This window comes from Epinephelus lanceolatus, chromosome 5 (genome assembly GCF_041903045.1).
Source record: "Epinephelus lanceolatus isolate andai-2023 chromosome 5, ASM4190304v1, whole genome shotgun sequence".
NCBI lineage: Eukaryota > Metazoa > Chordata > Actinopteri > Perciformes > Serranidae > Epinephelus > Epinephelus lanceolatus.
In genome coordinates this window covers 20933759-20953184 of record NC_135738.1, presented here as the reverse complement: position 1 = coordinate 20953184, position 19426 = coordinate 20933759, and the positions used below count along the sequence as shown (strand labels likewise).

At 42.6% G+C, this 19426-nt stretch overlaps 1 protein-coding gene across 6 annotated transcripts in view; it reads right to left on the bottom strand.

Annotated features, from left to right (window-relative positions):
* Nucleotides 1–694: 694 nt before the first annotated feature.
* The window catches only part of megf11 (multiple EGF-like-domains 11), a 93019-nt gene continuing 74287 nt past the window's right edge, over nt 695–19426 (bottom strand). For 2 of the 6 annotated variants that reach the window (XM_033634124.2, XM_033634122.2), the window contains 14 exons: nt 18674–18837; nt 18482–18584; nt 15515–15661; nt 13519–13653; nt 11136–11264; nt 10423–10551; nt 9662–9790; nt 9349–9477; nt 9009–9245; nt 7989–8155; nt 7832–7895; nt 4991–5035; nt 4101–4307; nt 695–3073 (listed from right to left, as the gene is read on the bottom strand). In XM_033634124.2, the coding sequence (XP_033490015.1) occupies nt 2898–3073; nt 4101–4307; nt 4991–5035; nt 7832–7895; nt 7989–8155; nt 9009–9245; nt 9349–9477; nt 9662–9790; nt 10423–10551; nt 11136–11264; nt 13519–13653; nt 15515–15661; nt 18482–18584; nt 18674–18837 (1961 nt within the window). In that variant the 3' untranslated portion in view covers nt 695–2897. The remainder of the gene's footprint in view (nt 3074–4100; nt 4308–4990; nt 5036–7831; nt 7896–7988; nt 8156–9008; nt 9246–9348; nt 9478–9661; nt 9791–10422; nt 10552–11135; nt 11265–13518; nt 13654–15514; nt 15662–18481; nt 18585–18673; nt 18838–19426) is intronic. The other 4 variants (XM_033634125.2, XM_033634123.2, XM_033634129.2 and 1 more) reach the window with 3 other exon arrangements.

Sequence of the window (19426 nt, the reverse complement as noted above, 5' to 3'; positions counted from 1 at the left end):
TTTAAAACAATAAAATGCTGTTCAAATCACAAGTCATACACAACTGTGAAGTCTACCATGTGTAAATCTTGTAGTTGTCACTCCTCTGAAAAGCTTATTTAAAATGAGAGCACTTTGACAAAATGTCCCTATTCATGAATCTGGAACATGTCTAATAAAAATAATGTGTGACCATGATTTTCTTCACTTTATATAGACTCTAGACAACATTCTGGCACCCACTAACACACTTAAATAACATTTCTTATTTGTTAGAGTGGAATCTTTCATTAATCTTGTCAGCATCCACTGTCGTGATGTTTCAGAATTCACAGATATATCCTGTCTAACCCCTGAAATGGGTTCCTCGCCTATCTATCCGGGGTATTAACCTGACCCAAACAGGTTTCTGATGGCAGAATAGGCTTTTAATTTGAAACTTAAGTACCAAAACAACAAGCAGCATTGATATGACAGCAACTGGAAAAACCTTCCTCGGAGGAAAAACAGTCACGTAAAATATGATCCACTGTCACCACACTGGTCAAAGATGGCGTAATGTCCAGCACTAATGAAACGCTGTCTGGGCATCGATTGTCAACATGTTATTGCTTCTACAGAGGGTGAAATGGAATTCACATAGTGAATGAATAAAGTTAAATTAATAAATTAGTTAATTTGCCTGATATAAACATAAAGTATTTCAGAAATTGACTTTTTTTTTCTTTTTTTTTTACATACAGTGTGGTTCCGTTTGTAAATACTGCACAGGGTATTTGTGGGTCTTTGTGAGTCATATGAACCCTTATTTTCAATTTACAATTTGACAGAGAGAGAGAGAGAGAGAGAGAGAGAAAGAACATTTTAAGTAACTTCAAAAAACACACACAAAATGACACTGATCATCTCACAAGAAGATAAATTGTGTGTTATCTACATCGGTGGGTATCCATAATCTGATCATGCTCATCTTTTTTTTTGTTGTTGTTTAATTCTAGTGTCACATTGATAAAAAGTCACCATCACTAATATAAATTAATAAATAAAGCAATTAGCTTAATAAATACAAAATGGAAAAAGTCAAAGCAATCCCTTCTTAACACCCAATATTTTAAAAATGTAAACTAAAACATTTGCAAGAAAAATGCTCTCACATAGAAAACAACACAATATCTGATCACTTCATCAGTGTGGGGGGAAAAATCTGAACTTGAGACCTACTCTATGTGTTTATCTCTTAATAATGCCTTTAAAGGTCCAGTGTGCAGGATTTAAGGGGATTTTGTGGCATCTAGTGGTGAGGATTACAGATTGCAACCAGCTGAAACTTCTCCTGGTTAAGATTCTTTCATTGTTTATTGTTTATGAGGTTTTTACTGGGAGTTGAATTATCCGCAGAGGTCTCTTCCCCTCCAAGACAAACGGATCTCATAATTAAAACCATTAAAAACATTGAATAAAGCAGTTTCACAATACAAATCAGTATTTATGCGATGCTATTTGGAATGTTGAAGCCACTAGCGTAGCACCTGCTAATCTGTGCTCACCGTTTTTCTCTGATAACTTAAGATCCAGATCTTTAGGGGGATTTTATCGAGAGCTGAATGATTCGCAAAGGTCTCTTCCTCTCCAAGACAAATAGACCTGGTGATTAAAACTGGTAAAACCACTGAATAAAGCAGTTTGACTTTACAAATCAGTGTTTCTCCTACACAGTTTGGCACATCGCAGCTGGCCGCTTGCCCAGCACCTGCAAATGTGTGCTCACTTATTTTCTCTGATAACTTAATGTGTGCACAGCTTTTTTGTGATCGAGGCGTTTAGTCCGTTTAGCGCCGATGCTATTTGGCATGTCAGAGACAGGCAGCTAACGAAGCATCTGCTAATCTGTGCTCAACCTGGCGGTGCAACATGGCAATCTCTGTAGAAGAGGACCCGCTCCTGTTTTCAGGTGATTATACACTGAGGAAAACATACTTATTATTTATTTCTGCCAATATATCCCTGTAAGTCCTACACATTGGACCTTTGACGCTTAAACACTGGTGGCCTGATTGTATCTCCAGACAGGCCTCATTAACACTGCAACTTAAAAGAAGCTACTGAGCTACAGACAGTGATCATCTTAGTATTTAGTGTCTGATCATTACTGGATAACAGTGAATAAAGGACCATTACAATAGTTTACTATTTATCCATGCTTCAGTGGACTTGGCTCACTGCTGACCGTGTGTCTGTGTTTAACATTTAGAGCAGAGAATAATCCACTATTTGACTGAACTCTTCTTAACCTCAGAGCAAATGATTGTAATCTCTTCATGTCAGCTGTACTGTGATCTGCAGCTGCTGCACACAGTGACAATTCATAAACTCTGATGTCTGTATGTTATAAATCTTCACCTGCTTTGAAACGGTCAAGGTTGCTATGCCTTCCTTCCTGTGGAGAAAATCACTTCTGTTTAGGGGGCATTATAAACACTCGGCTGCCCTTGAATAGTAAACCTATATCATGGGCTAAAAATGAGCGTGAGGATAGCTCTCTCCCTGTAAATAATCTGTCCACCCAATCCACGTATGCTGCCCTTAGCACTGTTTGGAACCATTATGTTCCACTTCAGAAGGTCCATAAAGAGGCCGGGCAGCACCTTGAGTGATCAGTTCTATAAGAAAATAAAATGGGTGAATGGTCGCTGGTGTGTGGGACACTCTTTCCTCCCCTCCCTCCTCCAGGGCCACAGAAAGAGTGTAAGTGAGGGAGCCAAAGAGAGCAGGGTCCAGAGGAGCTGTGGCTGTCCCTCCATCTCGCCATCTCAGTATCTAATTGAACACACTCGGAGACAGAGGGGAGTTGGTTGAAAGTTGGCTGAATGTTGCCTGGATGCCGGCGCCCTGTCAGAGCCAGGCGGAGGGTGTGCCCTCTAGAGCAGAGAGCTGGGGCTTTCTGGGGGTGGCGGGGGTGTGTGCGTGGGGCTGTGACGCATGGGCAGTATGTCGTAGTGACTGGGGATGTGGCTGCTGCGGGGGAGGTCATAGGGGCTCTGGGAGAAGCCGGTGGCCATTCCATTGGGTCCCTGCAGGACGCTCACCGTTGGCTCTGTGATAGGTTAGGAAAGGAGGAAGGAAAAAGTAGGAGAGATACATAGGAGAGGAGAGTAGGAAAAACATAGGAGAGTTATGTAGGAGAGAATAGTAGGAGATAAAAAAGTAGGAGAGGTACATAGGAGAGAAAAAAGTAGGTGAAGTACACAGGAGGGGAAATTAAGAGAGAAAAGGGTCGGAGGTACATAGGAGAGGAGAGTAGGAGAGGTACATAGGAGAGGAAAGTAGGAGAGAAAAAAGTAAGAGAGGTACATAAGAAAGGAAAGTAGGGAAGTAGGAAAAAAGTAGGAGAGGTACACAGGAGAGGAGAGTAGGGAAGAAAAAAGTAGGAGAAGTACATAGGAGAGGAGAGTAGGAGAGAAAAAAAGTAGGAGAGGTACATAAGACAGGAAAGTAGGAGAGTGGGGAAAAAAAAGTAGGAGATGTACATAGGAGACATAGGAGATGAAAGTAGGAGAGAATAAAGTAGGAGAGTTACATAGCAGAGGAAAGTAGGAGAGAAAAAGGTAGGAGGGGTACATAGGAGAGGAGAGCAGGAGATAAAAAAGTAGGAGAAGTACATACGAGAGGGGAGTAGGATATAAAAAAAAGTAGGAGAGGTACATAGGAGAGGAGAGTAGGAGAGAAAAAAGTAGGAGAGGTACATAGGAAGGTAGAGTAGGAGAGAAAAAGGTAGGGGGGTACACAGGAGAGGAGAGTAGTAGATTAAAAGTAAGAAAAGTACATATGTGAAGAGAGTAAGACAGAAAAAAGTAGGAGAGGAGAGTAGGAGATTAAAAGTGAGAGACAAAAAAAGTAGGAGAGATACATGAGAAACGCTGAGGCTAAATAGCAGCAGACACAGGCTGATGAGACAGTGGACAATGAGAAAGGAGAGGTGCATGCAATAGAGAAGCAGCTCACATTTCCTCTTATCATGGCTCACAGAGTCTGTACAGGCTCACAACAGGGGACACAACCAGAGAGGCTATAAGCTGCAGGACCCTGCTGAGCTCCACACACCAGAGCAACAACGCACTCACCAACATCATAGACATTCCTGCTCGCACTGCCCAGGAGGGTGGCAGTGCCTCCAAAGGGCACTTCACGGTGGGAGGGGGACTTCATCTCCACATAGCTGCTCTCTGTGTGCTTGCAAGCCAGCCCTGGTGGGTCTCTAATGGTGGCGTATGGATTCTCACTATTCAGGGAGCAGGAGCTGTTGCTGCACATGGAGCCCTTGATGTAATCTGCAGTAGCCGCGAGACAAGGACACATTCAGCATCAACAAAGATGTAGAGATTGTCACTGAGTGGTATTAATGCAAGACTCTGATATTGCCACTAAAATTTAAATAGACATCAGAGTGTGGCCTGGAGAATGGCAATGAAAATCGTTACCATTCTGAAGAAGTTGTACTTCTTTTGTCTCCGACAGGTGACTAATGGTGGTATATAGTAATCAGAGTACAAAGGGGAGAGAGTGGAAGGCTCATCTCATCCATAACAGTCTCATCAGTCTGATAAGAGGCCTCATTAGAGACCGCAGCAAAGCTCCTTCAGACCACTCTCCACACCCCTGGGTCCCTCGCATTCACCACTGACTGCACAGTGTGGGAGACAAAATGACGTATCGGGCACTGAGCCATAGAGAGCAATTACCGTTGGAACAAAACCTCAGCCCACCATGATCTTGTCCAAAGTGCACCGAGTTTTCACATAAATCACGGAGAATATAAGGATATGGGATTTGGGGTCAGATAGTCTCAGAGGGGAATAGAAACCAAATGGGGAAATTGATACATGGGATGTTGAGCGTAAAAGGATTTTGTAATATTGCTGCTGGTGAAGCTGAACAGGATTCCACATGAAATATGTCTGCCCACACACACAGCACACACACACACAGACTGCAGCTACAATTAATGATTTACCTTTTTTGGAGCCTCTCTGCGTCTGCGTCTCCCCTTGTTGAACATCTGCAACAAATGTCAAAACATGAAAGTCAAACATCCCATGAATTCCCCCCGATGTGTGAAGGTTGACAGCAAATATCTCATTACGGTACAATGTAGTATGTCTTTATTCAGAGCGATACGAGGAATGTGAATGAGAGGAGTTTCTGAATGTTTCTCCCGCATGCTATCACATTCCCCTCAAGGCTTCCGAGTTTATATAATCAACTGTGATGGGATATTTGCCATAACAACCAACACTATATCATGAGGAGAGGACAACATGTTTAAGGCTATGTCAGTCTATGACTTGAGTGCGGCAGGATAAGCAGCCAAGACATTGTTTTCTTGAGAGGGACTTGTCATTATGATTGATCTGCTTTGTGCTCTGAAGAAATACATCACCCTTAAAATGACCATTGCTATATCAATCACTCAGCCCGTGTTACCTTGACTTTGTGAAGAAAAATGTGTTTTATTTTGGCATGCCTTAATAGTGAACAAAGAATCCACAAATACCCAACATTCTTGATGAACGAAGCAAAAGGGGACCTTGCTCAACAGCAGCAAAGCTATATCAAAACATCCACTTAGAAACTCTCACACAACTCATGCAGTATAATCCAACTCTCATTCATCCAGTCGTTTGCTCAGTACTTCTCAAACACAAGCATTTTACTACAACCTTACTTTATTAACACTTCAGCATGAACAGTGTCACACACAGAAGAGTAACGTGCCAGGGCAACTCGGTGGAGTTTAACGGACGCACTTGCCCATGGTGTGTGAGGGTAATTCTCCTCTCTGACAAAGTGACAGACTCGGTGTGAGGAATCAAGTCTCTTTAATACATGCTGCGTGAAGAGAAGACCCAAGTCTTCTCTGCCAACCCTCAGAATGTACAGACTTATATACCATACTGAAGCTGCACTCGTAAAAGAGATTGCCCCCCATAAAACAGATTCACCAAAACAGGAAACCCACTAGGTAGAGGGACATTCCTCCAAGATATTGGAAATTAGCCCCCAGTGCAGATTCCTGAATAATTCCCACAGGTGTTGAGCATATTGGCAAGTGTTTTAAACAGTATGGTTTTAGTGAAAATGTTTGGGAAGTACTGAGCATACAACTGGATAAATGAGAGTTGGATTATACTGCATGGTATGCATGAGAGTTTGTAAATGGATGTTTTGATATAGTTTTGCTGTTGTTAGACACGCCCCCCCCCCTTCACTTCAATTCATCAAGAAAGTTCACCACTTTTGGATTCTTCGCTCACTGAGAGAAAAGCAGTTTTCTTCACTAATTCAACAGGGGTTAGTAATTGATATACAAATGGTCATTTTGTGGCTAGAGTGTTCCTTCAACACAAAATGAAAATGTGCAGATGATAAAGTCTGACTTGAAAGTCTAGCTTGACTTTTTTTCATATCAGCAATACAATACGGTATTATCAGTCTCTCTCAGTGTGCACCACCATAAACCAAAAGAGCTGTGATTTATATATCTAATATATAATCTCAACAACCCTATACTTTACACCCCCTATTTAGCATTTATAAACACTGTATTAACTGTAGCTGTAAGCAGATATGGACATTTTTAAAATTGTAAAAATGCACAGTATGTGTCAACAATTTTAATTTCTCCTTTGAAGACATATTTCTTTCTTTTTTTTTTACTACAACTGTGTTTTACTCAAGCGGCAACCTTCAAGCAGGCTTCATTATTCAGCCCCAAAGGTTGCCACTTGAGTAAAGTATGGAAATGCCAAAAACTTTTAATGGCAACTTGAGGCTGGCTCCGAAAAGCAATCCAATCCACATAGACACCCATGTTAAAATGCCCAATGATACAGCAGAAATAAACATGTCTACAGCCTGGTATTGGTCTCTATAGCTAATTTCCAGGTTCATGACTTCATACTAGGGGTGAATTTTTATATAGCTTACTCGTTTACATTTTATTAAGGCTTGAAGTTATGCATGATTGAGGGCGTGGCAGCTTTGAGTGACAGACTGACTGTGAGGCGTCGCTACAGTGTGAGTCAGATCCACCCCTCGCTCCTTGTCAAAATATGGTCACCTCTGGTTCCAGAAATCCAAGATGGAGATGTTCGAAATGCCAAACTTAAGGCTTCAAAAATCCACCAGTCCACAAACCAGTGGGTGACAACATGGTGGCTGCATCCATTATTTTTATACAGTTAATGGTTTTACGATATTATCATTCATTATCTGTTTATCCACCAGCCCCAACTTATGGATGCCCACAGGATGAGGAGTTTTAGTTGTTGACAAATACATTAATAACCTATATCTGCTCACAACTACACTATAGATGTGGTGTGTTATAAAGCCTTTAATAAATGTTCATGTACTATTTATAAAGGCTAAAAGATAAGCATTGGAACCAAAGAGTCAAGCTATTATGAAGCAATTTTGCCATCGGACTTAATTCCCTATAATTCACAGCCCAGGAGTGCAGTATCTGACCCAGTGTAAGCCATCACAGAGAAATGTGCCACTGGGGGGAGTGAAAGAGGACTAATGAGCTCACAGTGACCCCTATTCACCTCCTCACCACAGCTTTCTCTGTCCCATCCGCATATCTTATCAAAATCAGAGCAAAGGTTATGTCTAACAAGAAACCCCTGGTTCATCTTCATTCACAGCAGGGTAGCTTCGCCCAGGCTGGGGCCTATATGAGGACTGTACTAACGACACATGTGCCTTTGCCCTTGAAGTAACCATTCTATAAAGTACAAAATAATTCAGGCTGCGTGTGGTGTTTCATAGTAAATATGAGAGGTTAACTGACCTATGTCGTTGAGGTTGCAGTAGGCTCTCCATTCTGAGCCATTTCGGCTTTTCAGAGTGCTCGACTGTGAAAGGAAGAGCACGGTTTAGTGTTGCTTTGTAGTATGTTGTTATTGAATGTTAAACTGTATGTGAATATACATGGTGAGTGGCCATACTTTGAGGGTCAGAGTGCCATCCAGGTTGCTGGAGATGGTTGAGACAACATTACACTGGGCCACAGTGTGGTAACTGGGGTTGGAGAAGCACTGGCCACTGCTGCTGCCGCCCTGGCTCTGATTGACCTCAGCAGCGCTGGTCCTCATCGCTACAGTACTGCCACACTCTGAGGGTTCAAACATCAGGTTATGAGTATTTGTCACTGTTTTATATGCTAATATGTTAATATGCTAATATATCAGAATAAGTGTATAATTGATGGATGTAACACTGTAATCTGCTGATTAGTTTATTGATTACCCGTTAAGTCTTTAAAATGTTGAAAAATAGTGTAAAAAAGACCCTCATAATCTCCCCAAACCCCAAAGTGATGTCTTCAAAATGCTTGTTTTAACCAAACAACACCCCAAATCCAAAGATGATAACAATATACTCCTCAGGATTGTCCTAAAACAACAAGGTACAAAATCATACAAGAGTAATCCCTCTCAATCATCACTTATGACTGGCTAGAAGTGTGTGGCGGTGTATTTATCTGCAGGGACTCTGCCCTCTGCCTGTATTTTCAGCTTATTTTGCTAAGTTGGGACGTTCCTGGGCACGGAGCACAGGTGAGGTCAGGACTTTAAACAAAGGTAGTGACCAAGTGCCAAACTATAAACAGCACACATCCAAGAGGAAGCAATGAAAATTGTAGACACAGCACCAAAAAAACACAAACACAGCGAGGCGAAACGCCAAGTGGTTGGCTTTTCCTTTCACTTTCACTGGTGATACTGTTAACACACCGTAGCTGATGATTCCTGCATAGTATACCTTTAAGTTTACGATCAGATAAGACACAGAAAAGCAGCAAATCCTTTCATTTAAGAAGCAAAAACTAGGAAATGTTTGATAATTCTGCTTGAGAAATGCCTACTTGACTTAATAATTAATCAACTAATCGTTGTAGCTCTACATATGTCCATTGCAGTGTGTTGCACTCGACCATAGTCTGAGTAGTTTGCAAAACAACTTACCAGACAGGGAGTAGTCTGTGTTGGTGATATGCATTGCCTGTGTGTAGGACACACTTGGCTGGATCTCATGGCCTTTATCTCTCTGCCTCTGTCTGTACCACACAAACAGACTGAGCATGGCCATGATGATGAGGAGCAGAAAGATGATGCCCATGACAGCCCCTGCAGACTGGCGCTCCGAGCCTCGCGCTGGGCTAATCTTAGTGTACGGGTTCAGCTCCTCCATCATCAGAGCTGCTACAGAAAAAACACAGGATGTGGGTTGTTTAAACGCTGTGTACACATCTGTGTTTGAGCTGTTATATAGTGGAGTGTGTCGATCCTCCCGATCACCTCTCACCTTGATCACAACGGATGCCTTTATATCCGGGGCTGCAGTAGCACGTTCCAGTCACATAGTCACAGGTAGCGTTGTTCAGGCACTCACACAGCTGCTGGCAACCATATCCAAATGTACCAGCAGGACACTCTGCATGGGAGAGAGGTGCATTACTACATCCATCAAAATTAAAGCACTTAGAGAGTGGGAGCCAAAGTGTTTATAGAACACACACACACACACTCACTCACTCACACACACACACACACACACAATCTCACTCATCCACAGGGTAATTTTGATCAGTGCTAAAATGTTTTGGGGCCTACTCAACTCTGCTCACAGCTCGTCCCGATGAAGCCCGTTCGACAGGCACACTGGCCAGTGATGTGGTCACAGTCGGCGCCGTTTTGGCAGCGACAGACTTCAGCGCAGTCCCTGCCGTAGAACCCTGAAGGACAGCCTGGGACAGAGATGTGTAAAATGTTGAGGTGGGAGGGGTGTAGAAAACAAAGAGAGGTAGACAATGTAAAGACTCAAGGTCATATTGCAGGGGAACACGGAAATCAATACCATTCAATGTCTCTGCAGCATACTCAATAGGGGACAGTGTGAATGAATGGAAATGAAACGTTTCCTGCTTCAGCAGAAAATCTGGTTATGCCGTTATCATGACACAAGGGTGGAAATAAAGAACAAGACAACTGGAAATAGTAAGAATCTATGTGAGGGAAAAAACAGTTCAAACAAAAGCCATTTCCACGCAGAAGAGCAGGAGCATGACACCACAAAAAAAGACTGCATAAAACCCTTGGGGTGATAGATAATGGAATTCAAATTAGTGGACTGATGTTGATGATGTGCACTATCGCTGGGTGAATGACTGGAATGTATAATTAGCAAATTAATGAAGTGACCATTAGTGTTATTTTGATGCTACCCCTCCATAAAAAACTGTAAATGAAAAGCTAATATCATCCAGTTGCTCAGTTGTCTCTGAAAAAAAAAATGTGTCTCACTTGTCATCTGCTGCAGTTTTGTGTGACTGCCAGTAGATGACACTGTGTGTCTACTAACTGGATGGGAGAGACTCACGCTGCGTGCAGTAGAGTCCGGTCCAGCCGGGGCTGCACCTGCACTCCCCATCGTAGGCACTGCACTGGGCTCCGTTGTGACAGTTACACGAGTTGAGACAATCAGGGCCCCAGTGCCCAGAGGGACAGGCTGCAGACGCCAGAGACACAGTTAAGCTCATGGTCACACACCCTCCCACACATACTGTGTCCTACGCATGCATACATGAAGCACATATGTTTGAGGACATGACTAACTGCTCTCCACAGACAAAAATATTTCAGTATCTCAACACAGATCCTGTCATAACATCCCTCAACAAGCCCATTTGTAATATATGAGCAGGCGTATATGTCAGGTTGAATAACCCTAAGTAAAGCACTGGTAATGTAACATCCATCTGATCATAAGTTTTTTTTTATTTCAAGTAGTCAATGCAATAAAAAACCACACATCAATTTCCCATGGCATGGCAGCTCAAAGCTCTGCTAATGATCTTTGGCCTACAGTGCTGTAAATCAAAGAGCATAATGTATTACAACAATCATTTAAGCAAGCTATCAGTTTTACATCAGCTGGGGCTGACGGTACTTCTTGGAATGTGTAGGGTCATGAAAATGATTAATGTGTATGGAGGTAAATGTGGGGGAGAAATTAGGAGTGGAGACGGACAATGAGAGGGGAGAATCAAAGAAAATAAGCCAATAAAACAGGATGAAGGAGAGAAGCCATACCCTGAGAGCAATCATCTCCTATCCAACCAGGGAAGCACTGGCAGGAGCCATCGATGGGGTTGCAGGTGCCGTTGTTGGTACAGAGACAGATCTCGGCGCAGGCCCTACCATACCTGCCACTTGGACACACTGCAACACACACAACAACAACAACATCAAAAAAAAACATCACTCTTAAAACAATTCTAATCTGCATATTGTCACTTGCGTGCAAAGACTAGTAAAATCCATTAACATTATGACATCAAACTTGGACACATTACTGCGAGCACATTTATGCAAACAAACTAATTCTGTGAAAGGCTGTGTAAACATATTCCTCTAATGGATGATATTGTTCCATTGGAGTGGACATGAAGTGAAGTGATCTGTTTTAACAAAAGGAGGAGTCAATCACTGCCTCCAGTGGCACAACTGCCCCATTTCCACTCACTAGAGTGGAAAGAGTGATGTGCCACAGAATTAAAATAGACCATGTACACAGACCACTGTATACATTTTTTATGAAATTAATATTTCAATGCTCTCCGGCACTCTTCAATAAAAGATCTCATTTCCAATGAAACCTCCATTGTGTTTTCTTGTTGGCCCGTGAGACAAATTGAACCAAGGTGTATCTAACCATCAGGATCAGGGAGCTGCAGCGGCAGCAGATACATCAAAGGTCTCATATAAAGAGAATAGCCCAGCGTTAGAAATATCAGATAAGGTGGCTGGCTGTGAAAGAAATGGGTCTGACTCATTTTCATGTGGGGTGATTTTAATGATTACATTTCAACTGGCTTTTCCCTCTTCTTGAGAGCTCTTTCAAGCTCCTTCAAGCAGGTTGTCATTAGGCCATGAGGTTGGCTCTCCCATACTGCTGCTTCTGGGGATTCAAGCCTCAACACACCGGGAGAGCTTCATTAGGCTGGGACTTTGTGTGCTGGACAGAGGACAAGTGAGGACGCCAACGGGGCTCAACAAGAGGAGAATGTACATGTTGTTGGCCACCTTCGTCCCTCGCGGCCTAACGCCTGCTCACCAGTAATTACAGTCTGGACAAATTAGGGCTCTCATTTTTTTTTTTTTTTTCCAGTCTCCCTCTTCCTTCAGCTAACCTATTAAACTTTTATTTGTAAGACATTGCTCAAAGCCATGACAGAGAATTCACAAGTTCTCCATTGCCTTTCTGTGATTTATAAAGTAAAAAGGTGAATCATTAGGAGTAAATTCCACAGTACATTTAGTCAGTGAGGAAACACTGATAAGACAAATACCAGTGGTCACATAAACCATCACACATGAGTTAAAATTAGCTCACGAATAGATGGAGAGCGAGGGGACCAAAAAAATATATGATACTCAATGTGTCAACACATATATATATTTGACATTTTACATGCAATCTCTTCATAAGTTTCCTTTTATCTTTTGAGGCTTTAGTATGTCTGGCAAGTCTGCTGGCTACATCACTAAACACGTCTCTTTACAATTAACACATTTATGATATTGTCAACACATTATATGGTAATTACAAATATTCTAACACTGCATTGCCAACATGTCCCATGTTTGAAATGCACATTAGATGTGCTAAAAAAAAATGACTCACAAGTTCTACAAGTGCAACATCCTAATCAAAAACATGTGAGAATAAAATAAGGAACTGTATGGAAGCCAGGATGTTTTCTGTCAACAAGGCGGCAACACACAGAGAAAAAGTTTGCCTTGTTTGCCTTGAAATTAAATTTAACAAGACATTCGTTCTGCTCCTGTGTTGTTTCTTTGACTCTGTGTGTACGTGTAAAGCAATTTGCATGCAGCTCTCAGTGCAGAATTATGCAGAGGGACAGCAACATTTACTTGACGTGTTCTGTCTAAAAAAAAAAAGTGGGTCTCAGCGATATTCAGGATCCTGTTGAAGGTTGTTTTTTTTTTCTTTTTGGTCTGGGGTGCACTGATAAAAGCCATTATTCAGAGTTTCAAGGCTAAGATGCCAGTGGGAGAGGCAGCAGGTCATCCGTTTGATCTTATTAGAGCCACCGAGCACAGCGAGGACTGTAGGAAAACGTACAGGTGTCCTCACAAAATGCTGTGGCACAAGGACTTTATCTGACATATAAATGAACCCTGGAATATAAAGGTATTATTAAAGGCATCAGCAGATAATAACTTTCAACACTGTATCATTTCTACTCTGATGTATTATGCATTATTTCTATAATCAATGTTATTTCCAAGCCATTTTGTATTTCCTGTCAAGACTAAATGCCAGGGCATTTTCAGACATAAACTGTACTTACCGTTTTCCAGTAGGGATGACTAAAAACTTCACAGTGAATGAATTCGACAGTAAGTGAAACAGCAGGAAAAGGTCGAAGGGACACAGAGGGCTACTTGCCTTGGTTGCACAGAGAGCCAGAAAAGCCAGACAGGCACTCACAGTGGCCTGTGACATGATGGCACGGCCCGGTGCTGTGCACACACTGCGGACACGACTGGCTGCAGCGATGCCCGTAGAACCCTGGAGAGCAGACTGCAGTCGGCAGAGCGTGGCGGGAGAGGAGAGGGAATCAGTCGACAACATTGGATAGAACAAGGGGTATATAATAATGAAACAGGGCATGACAAGAGTGATCAAGGGAGTACAGAAAAATCAAGGCCGGATGAATTAAAGCAGAGGAGACGAGGAGAGACAGCAGAGGGAGGGAGAAAGCAGAAAAGTCCGTCTTTATTGTAATCACTCCCATTTCATCAGCTGCCAGAGATGGAGCAGTAAAATAGTTAAGAGAATCGTGAAAGTCTCTTTTATGTCAAGTCCTGATGATCTATAAATGTCAGGAAACACACAACTGTGCGTTAATAATGCAGATTTTATTAAGAGAATGTGGACCATTAGGATATATTCAAAAGGCGATACAAAGGTAATTATACTATCATTTTATACAAAGAGCATTAAAAGTGCGACCATGATAAGAGACTGCGATTTATATTAAAATAAATATTTTCTAAGTAGGACAGAATACACACTAGCAGATGTGTATCTCGCAAGCCAAATGGCTTATTGCTCTTTACTGGAAGAAAACAAATAGATGAAGTATTAAATAATGGATTAGCTATTAATTATGGTATTAAAGAAGATAACTTACATTTTGAAAAATAGACAAAATGTGTTTGAAAAAATCTGGAAACCTTTTATTATATTGCTTCAAAGCGAGATGCCCTAACACTGGCCGACAGTTTTGCAGTTTCTTAAAGAATGGCACATAAATATCACCTCTGAGACAAGAATGGAGTTGAGAGTACTACCTTGAGTGTAGACATCATTTTTATGTATTTTTTTATTTTATTTTTTTCTATATTTATTTTGGTACTGCTGTGTTGTCACTGTTTCTTTATGTCACACATTTGTCTTCTGCTAGTTATATATAATTGTTACCGTAATGTTTTGTTTTTGTGTTAGTAGGAAGGATCATTTGTACTGATGAAGTACAGATAATGATGTTTTTTATGGTTCCAGCTGTACTGAAATGAATATACAGTATACAGTGTGTTATGCTCCTATTTTCCTAACTGGTGATTTAGTTGTATTCCTACTCAAATAATCATCATTGTCAGGAGACAATCATGTATTTCTAAAATAAGAAACCAACTAGGAATAGATAAAAAAAGCCTTGGTTGTTATTTGACAACCATGCAATGTTAAATTTACCCCCGTGGGTTTTGATTTCATTTAAAGCAGCAGGTGTGATACACCTTTATAAACCCCCGGAGAAGCATGTAATCCTCCAATTAAAGTTTCAACAGGAAAAACAGCAAAACTGCAGCTATGAGGGTTTCACCTGATGAGAACATTATCTGTGTAAACATTGAATTTGGAGAAGTAATAACATCCTCCCATCTCGCACACAGTGCTTGTTTAAGTCTCTGTCTTACGTTCTACTCAAATTGATGTTTACAGGTTTGTGACTGTGAATTTCACTCCCAATCAGTGAGCTCATCACTTGAGAGCGGCCCCAGACAGACCCCATTCAGAAACCAGAGCTAGCACTCCCAGCGAGCACGCCCTCTGATGAGCCTTGGGCGAGAACTGTGAGTCTCCCACTGTGAGTTGGCTGTTGAGGACAGGGCAGGAGGGTGAGGAGTGTGTGTGTGTGTGTGTGTGTGTGTGTGTTGCTGTAGGGGTAAAGACACTGTGATTAAGTGATAGCAGTGATGAAGGGTTTACACTCAAGCAGTTATGACGACAACTAAGTGCTTCTCCTCAGCAGGCTCACCCTTCAACAGTTCTGCAAAGATCAAAGCAAGGTCAATACTGTGATGGAGTTTGTTACTGTGGCGCTCTGAGGCACGTGCTGTTATTGCTTAAAGGTTTGGATAAAGAGAGGGAGGCTCACTTCTTTTGCAGGATGTCCCTCTGTATCCAGGTGCACACACACATGTACCGTCCTCTGGAGAGCAGGATCCTCCGTTCTGACAGGAACAGCTGACTGAACAGTTGGGTCCCCAGAAGCCTTGTGGGCACACATTATCACAGTGGATTCCTGCAGCAACATACACGAATATTCATCGAATGCACACTAAGAAGGCAAAGACTGGTATGCTGAAATATTCTAAACAGCCTGCCATCTGTAAACAGGCATCATCAAAGGACGGCATTCACAATGCCTGACCACAGTAGATCTGCAAAGGGTTATTCACCCAGCATGGATCCTCGATTGATTTCAGTCCTGAATAAAGAAGCTGCCGTTTGGAGTGCGTTTTTATTTTTTAGTTCAGCCCATCCTTTAAGACTCTGTTTCTCCATTCCAAATGTATTTTATTTTTGATCTGACTGAGGCTCCCTGCCAGTGCACTGTGTTGATTAACAGGGTTGGGTCTCCAGAGGGGCCCAGCTTGTCTCCCATTCTCTTTCAGCAGAGCCGGGGTAGTGAACAGCGCCGAAGGGAAGAACTCAGGCTACACGAGCGCAGTCTGGAAGTGTCACTGTGTGTTTGGCGCCGCTCAAGCCGCAAAACGCAAAACACTGCATCTATACAGTTCTTTCACTGTGCACATGAATGCATTAACACATCCGTCCAGCCATACCCATGCCTTCAAAAACACAAAGGGGCAAAATCACATGTACTGTACACACGATGGCTCAAAATAAAATATATCGCTGCAAACACTCGTGCACACTTAGAGTCACATACACACACACCCGCACAAACTCTGCAACCTTTCATGCACCAGCCCTTAGTTCGAAGCCTCATTTGAAATTTTCTTTGAGCGAGAATATCTGAGAATGGTGTGGCCATTAAAGCAGCATTAGTGCAGTACCTTTGAATTAAACCTGGGCTAAACTCTGGGGACTAATGTTATACAGTAACCAGGGCGCCTTAGGGCTGCAATAGAGGAGTAAAGGAGAGGAAATGTTAGTGCTGATGAGGAGGGGGCATGGTAGCAGTGATTTAGTCGGAGGCCCAGCCATGGACATCAAAAGGAGGGCAAGGCTTGTGCAAGTGTGTTTGAGGTTCTGCTAGGCCAGGCAGAATATAAAAAAAGAAAAAGAAAAAAGAAAAAAACTGTGACTGCCTTTACTGTCAGAAAATGAATGCGGACAGAGCATCACACTTTTCAGTCTAATGGTGACAAACAGAGGGGCTTTGGATGCCTAGTGAGGGAGAAGAAGAAAGAGTGAGAGAAGCCAGAACTGAAGCATCTTCAAAGGAGGCTTTTCGCTGAGAAGTGCCAGAGGTCCCACTATCCAATTTGTACAGAGTGAGCAGAGAAAAGCAAACCTCTCTCTACCGCTTTAAGTCTCTCTCTCAGTGCATGTAAACACACACTCACATTACCTGCTCTGTGACATGGAATCTCTTCAGAAATAAAAGGTGAAGTCCTATTTAACATGGACCAGCATGGAGCGCCTGCATCAAGTGTCCAGTCACAGCGCTCCCTTTACATCTTTGTAGGCTGATGTCAGGCTTACGACAGTTCAGCAACAACTGTGTGGGTCACAGACGACTTAACCAGTTACACGCACATACTCCTAGAGTCAAGCTTCTTGACAGTTTATGCAAAACCCACAATAAAACAAACAGCAGGCTGACAGCGAAGTAGGGTGCCGTACCAACCTTTGGAGCTAGCAGTGATATGACAGTGTTTGCGAGAAAAAAAATAGCTCCAGTGTGTCTGTAAATAGCCATTTTATTTCATCCCTGACTCAGTCCTGTGATGAAGCCCACATATTCCTCTCTCTAGGTGCTCCTTCCTTTAGAGAGCCCATTGTCAAGCCTCCGCGATTCAAGTACGTATGTATGTGTGTTTGTCTGGCCCGATGGGCTGCACGCTGCCCCCAGCCCTGCACCCCGGTGACTCAATTAAGGCTGACAGATGGTCCCGACCTGTGCAGGATTCAGAGCATGAGAGGTCCGTTTTGCCGGCTCCGTTCTTGCAGATAATAAAACCCACATTGTTTCCCAGAATAAATGCCCTAAGCTCAGGAGGCTGAATGGAGTGGGCTGCTGAGAGCTCACAGGCTTGACCTTTCCTGCTAAATCTATTCCCTCCCTGACTGCACCTCTCCGCCCAGGCTCAGAGACCAGGTCCTCAGCTAGCCCCCTGTATTTGACATTCAGATGCGACGCTTCATTTTTGAGCATAATGATTCTCACCCTTGCTGTGACATTCACACTCTCCTACCTCCACCTCTTTCCCTGTAAGCAAATGTTTGAAATGACAAGAAACAAAGCGCAGACACATGTTTATGTAAACCTAAGAATTTGGGTCTAGAGGGGATCGGAGTTCAAACAGATGATGACTGAGAAAGAGTGAATCCCCCAGATGAGAAAAGATGGCATTTGGTTCAGTCAGATTTCACAACAACCTGGAACTTTAAATAATTAACAGAGCCAAAAATAAAAATATCAGAGGCCGTGTTTAAAACTCGTGGGAGCATTCTGGGCCAATGATTTGATTCTGTCTCCAAATATTTATCTGGTGAGTCACTTCAGACGTTGTGTATAACCAATAATGGATGCAATATAAGCATGATTGCATACCAGCATCAAGTGTGTTAGCCAAGAGAATTAATTTAGAGCTCAATTCTCAGCAATTCTCATTCACATACCCCGCCGGCTCAGCGGCAAAACAAATTGAACATTTAATTAAGACAACACTGCTCAGACATTCTGTAAACATACTGTAAAACACAAACCATGAGTGCCCCAGCATATTTTCCTGTTTCGGTAAATAAGTGCGCATGACTAACATCTCATGTCTTTGATCTGATGACGACAAAAAATGAATACAGAGTTTTTTCTGTCCCTGATGTAAGCCAGCTCTGATTATTATTTTTTTTTCTAAAAAGCAACACTCACCTGTCCAGCCGGGGTAGCAGCGGCAGTAGCCACTCACTGGATCACAGCCATCAGCATGGCTACAGTCACAGCGCTCACGACACTCCAACCCATAGGTGCCATCCTGACAAGGATAAAAATTCCAGTTGTAACTCCACACATGGGCACATTGTGACACTCCAAGTTTGTGCTTCAGTTAAAAGACAGACTTACAGGGCAGGATTCGTCACAGTGCTCTCCCCTCCACCCAGGTGAGCATGTACAGGTGCCATCTATAGGGTCACATGCAGCTCCATTGCCACATAAGCATGTTTGATTACAGCCCAGACCCCATGAACCACTGGAACAGAGGATGGAGCAGTCCACACCCTGCCAGCCTGGGGTTAGAGAGAGCAGAGGAACATTGAACTGGTCACATTTATGTAAACTGAGTATGTGGATACAACTACATTGTGTTACAGTTATAATTTTACACAAATCATGGTATAGAACAGAGGCTCCCAACCAGGGCTTTGAACCCTCAAGATAAATCTGAGGGATCGATTTAAAGCTGCAGTCAGCAATTCTAGTCCAATATACTTTTTGTCAAATTCAGTGACTATCTCCTCACGGTGTGAGCCAGCTGTCTGCTCTGTGTGTGCGCTGAAAAAAAAAAAAAACAACTGGTGTTCACGCACAGCCCTTGCTCTGTAAATAGGGAACAAACAAAGTGGACTGGACCAAGCCACACAATACTGTTCCAGCCAATCAGCAAAAGGGAGTGTTCATGCTCATCCACAGGACAGGGGAAAGGCCATGGATGTATAAAGCCGAATTCATACTTTCCACGCCTGTGTGCCTGCAAGGGTCTGCGTAACATAAATGTCATCATCTGCCCATGCAGCCCCCTACGTGAGTGTCCATGTGCAACGCAAATTCTGTGACAGTGTGGCATGCTCCAGATCACTGATGCACATCTATGCTTCT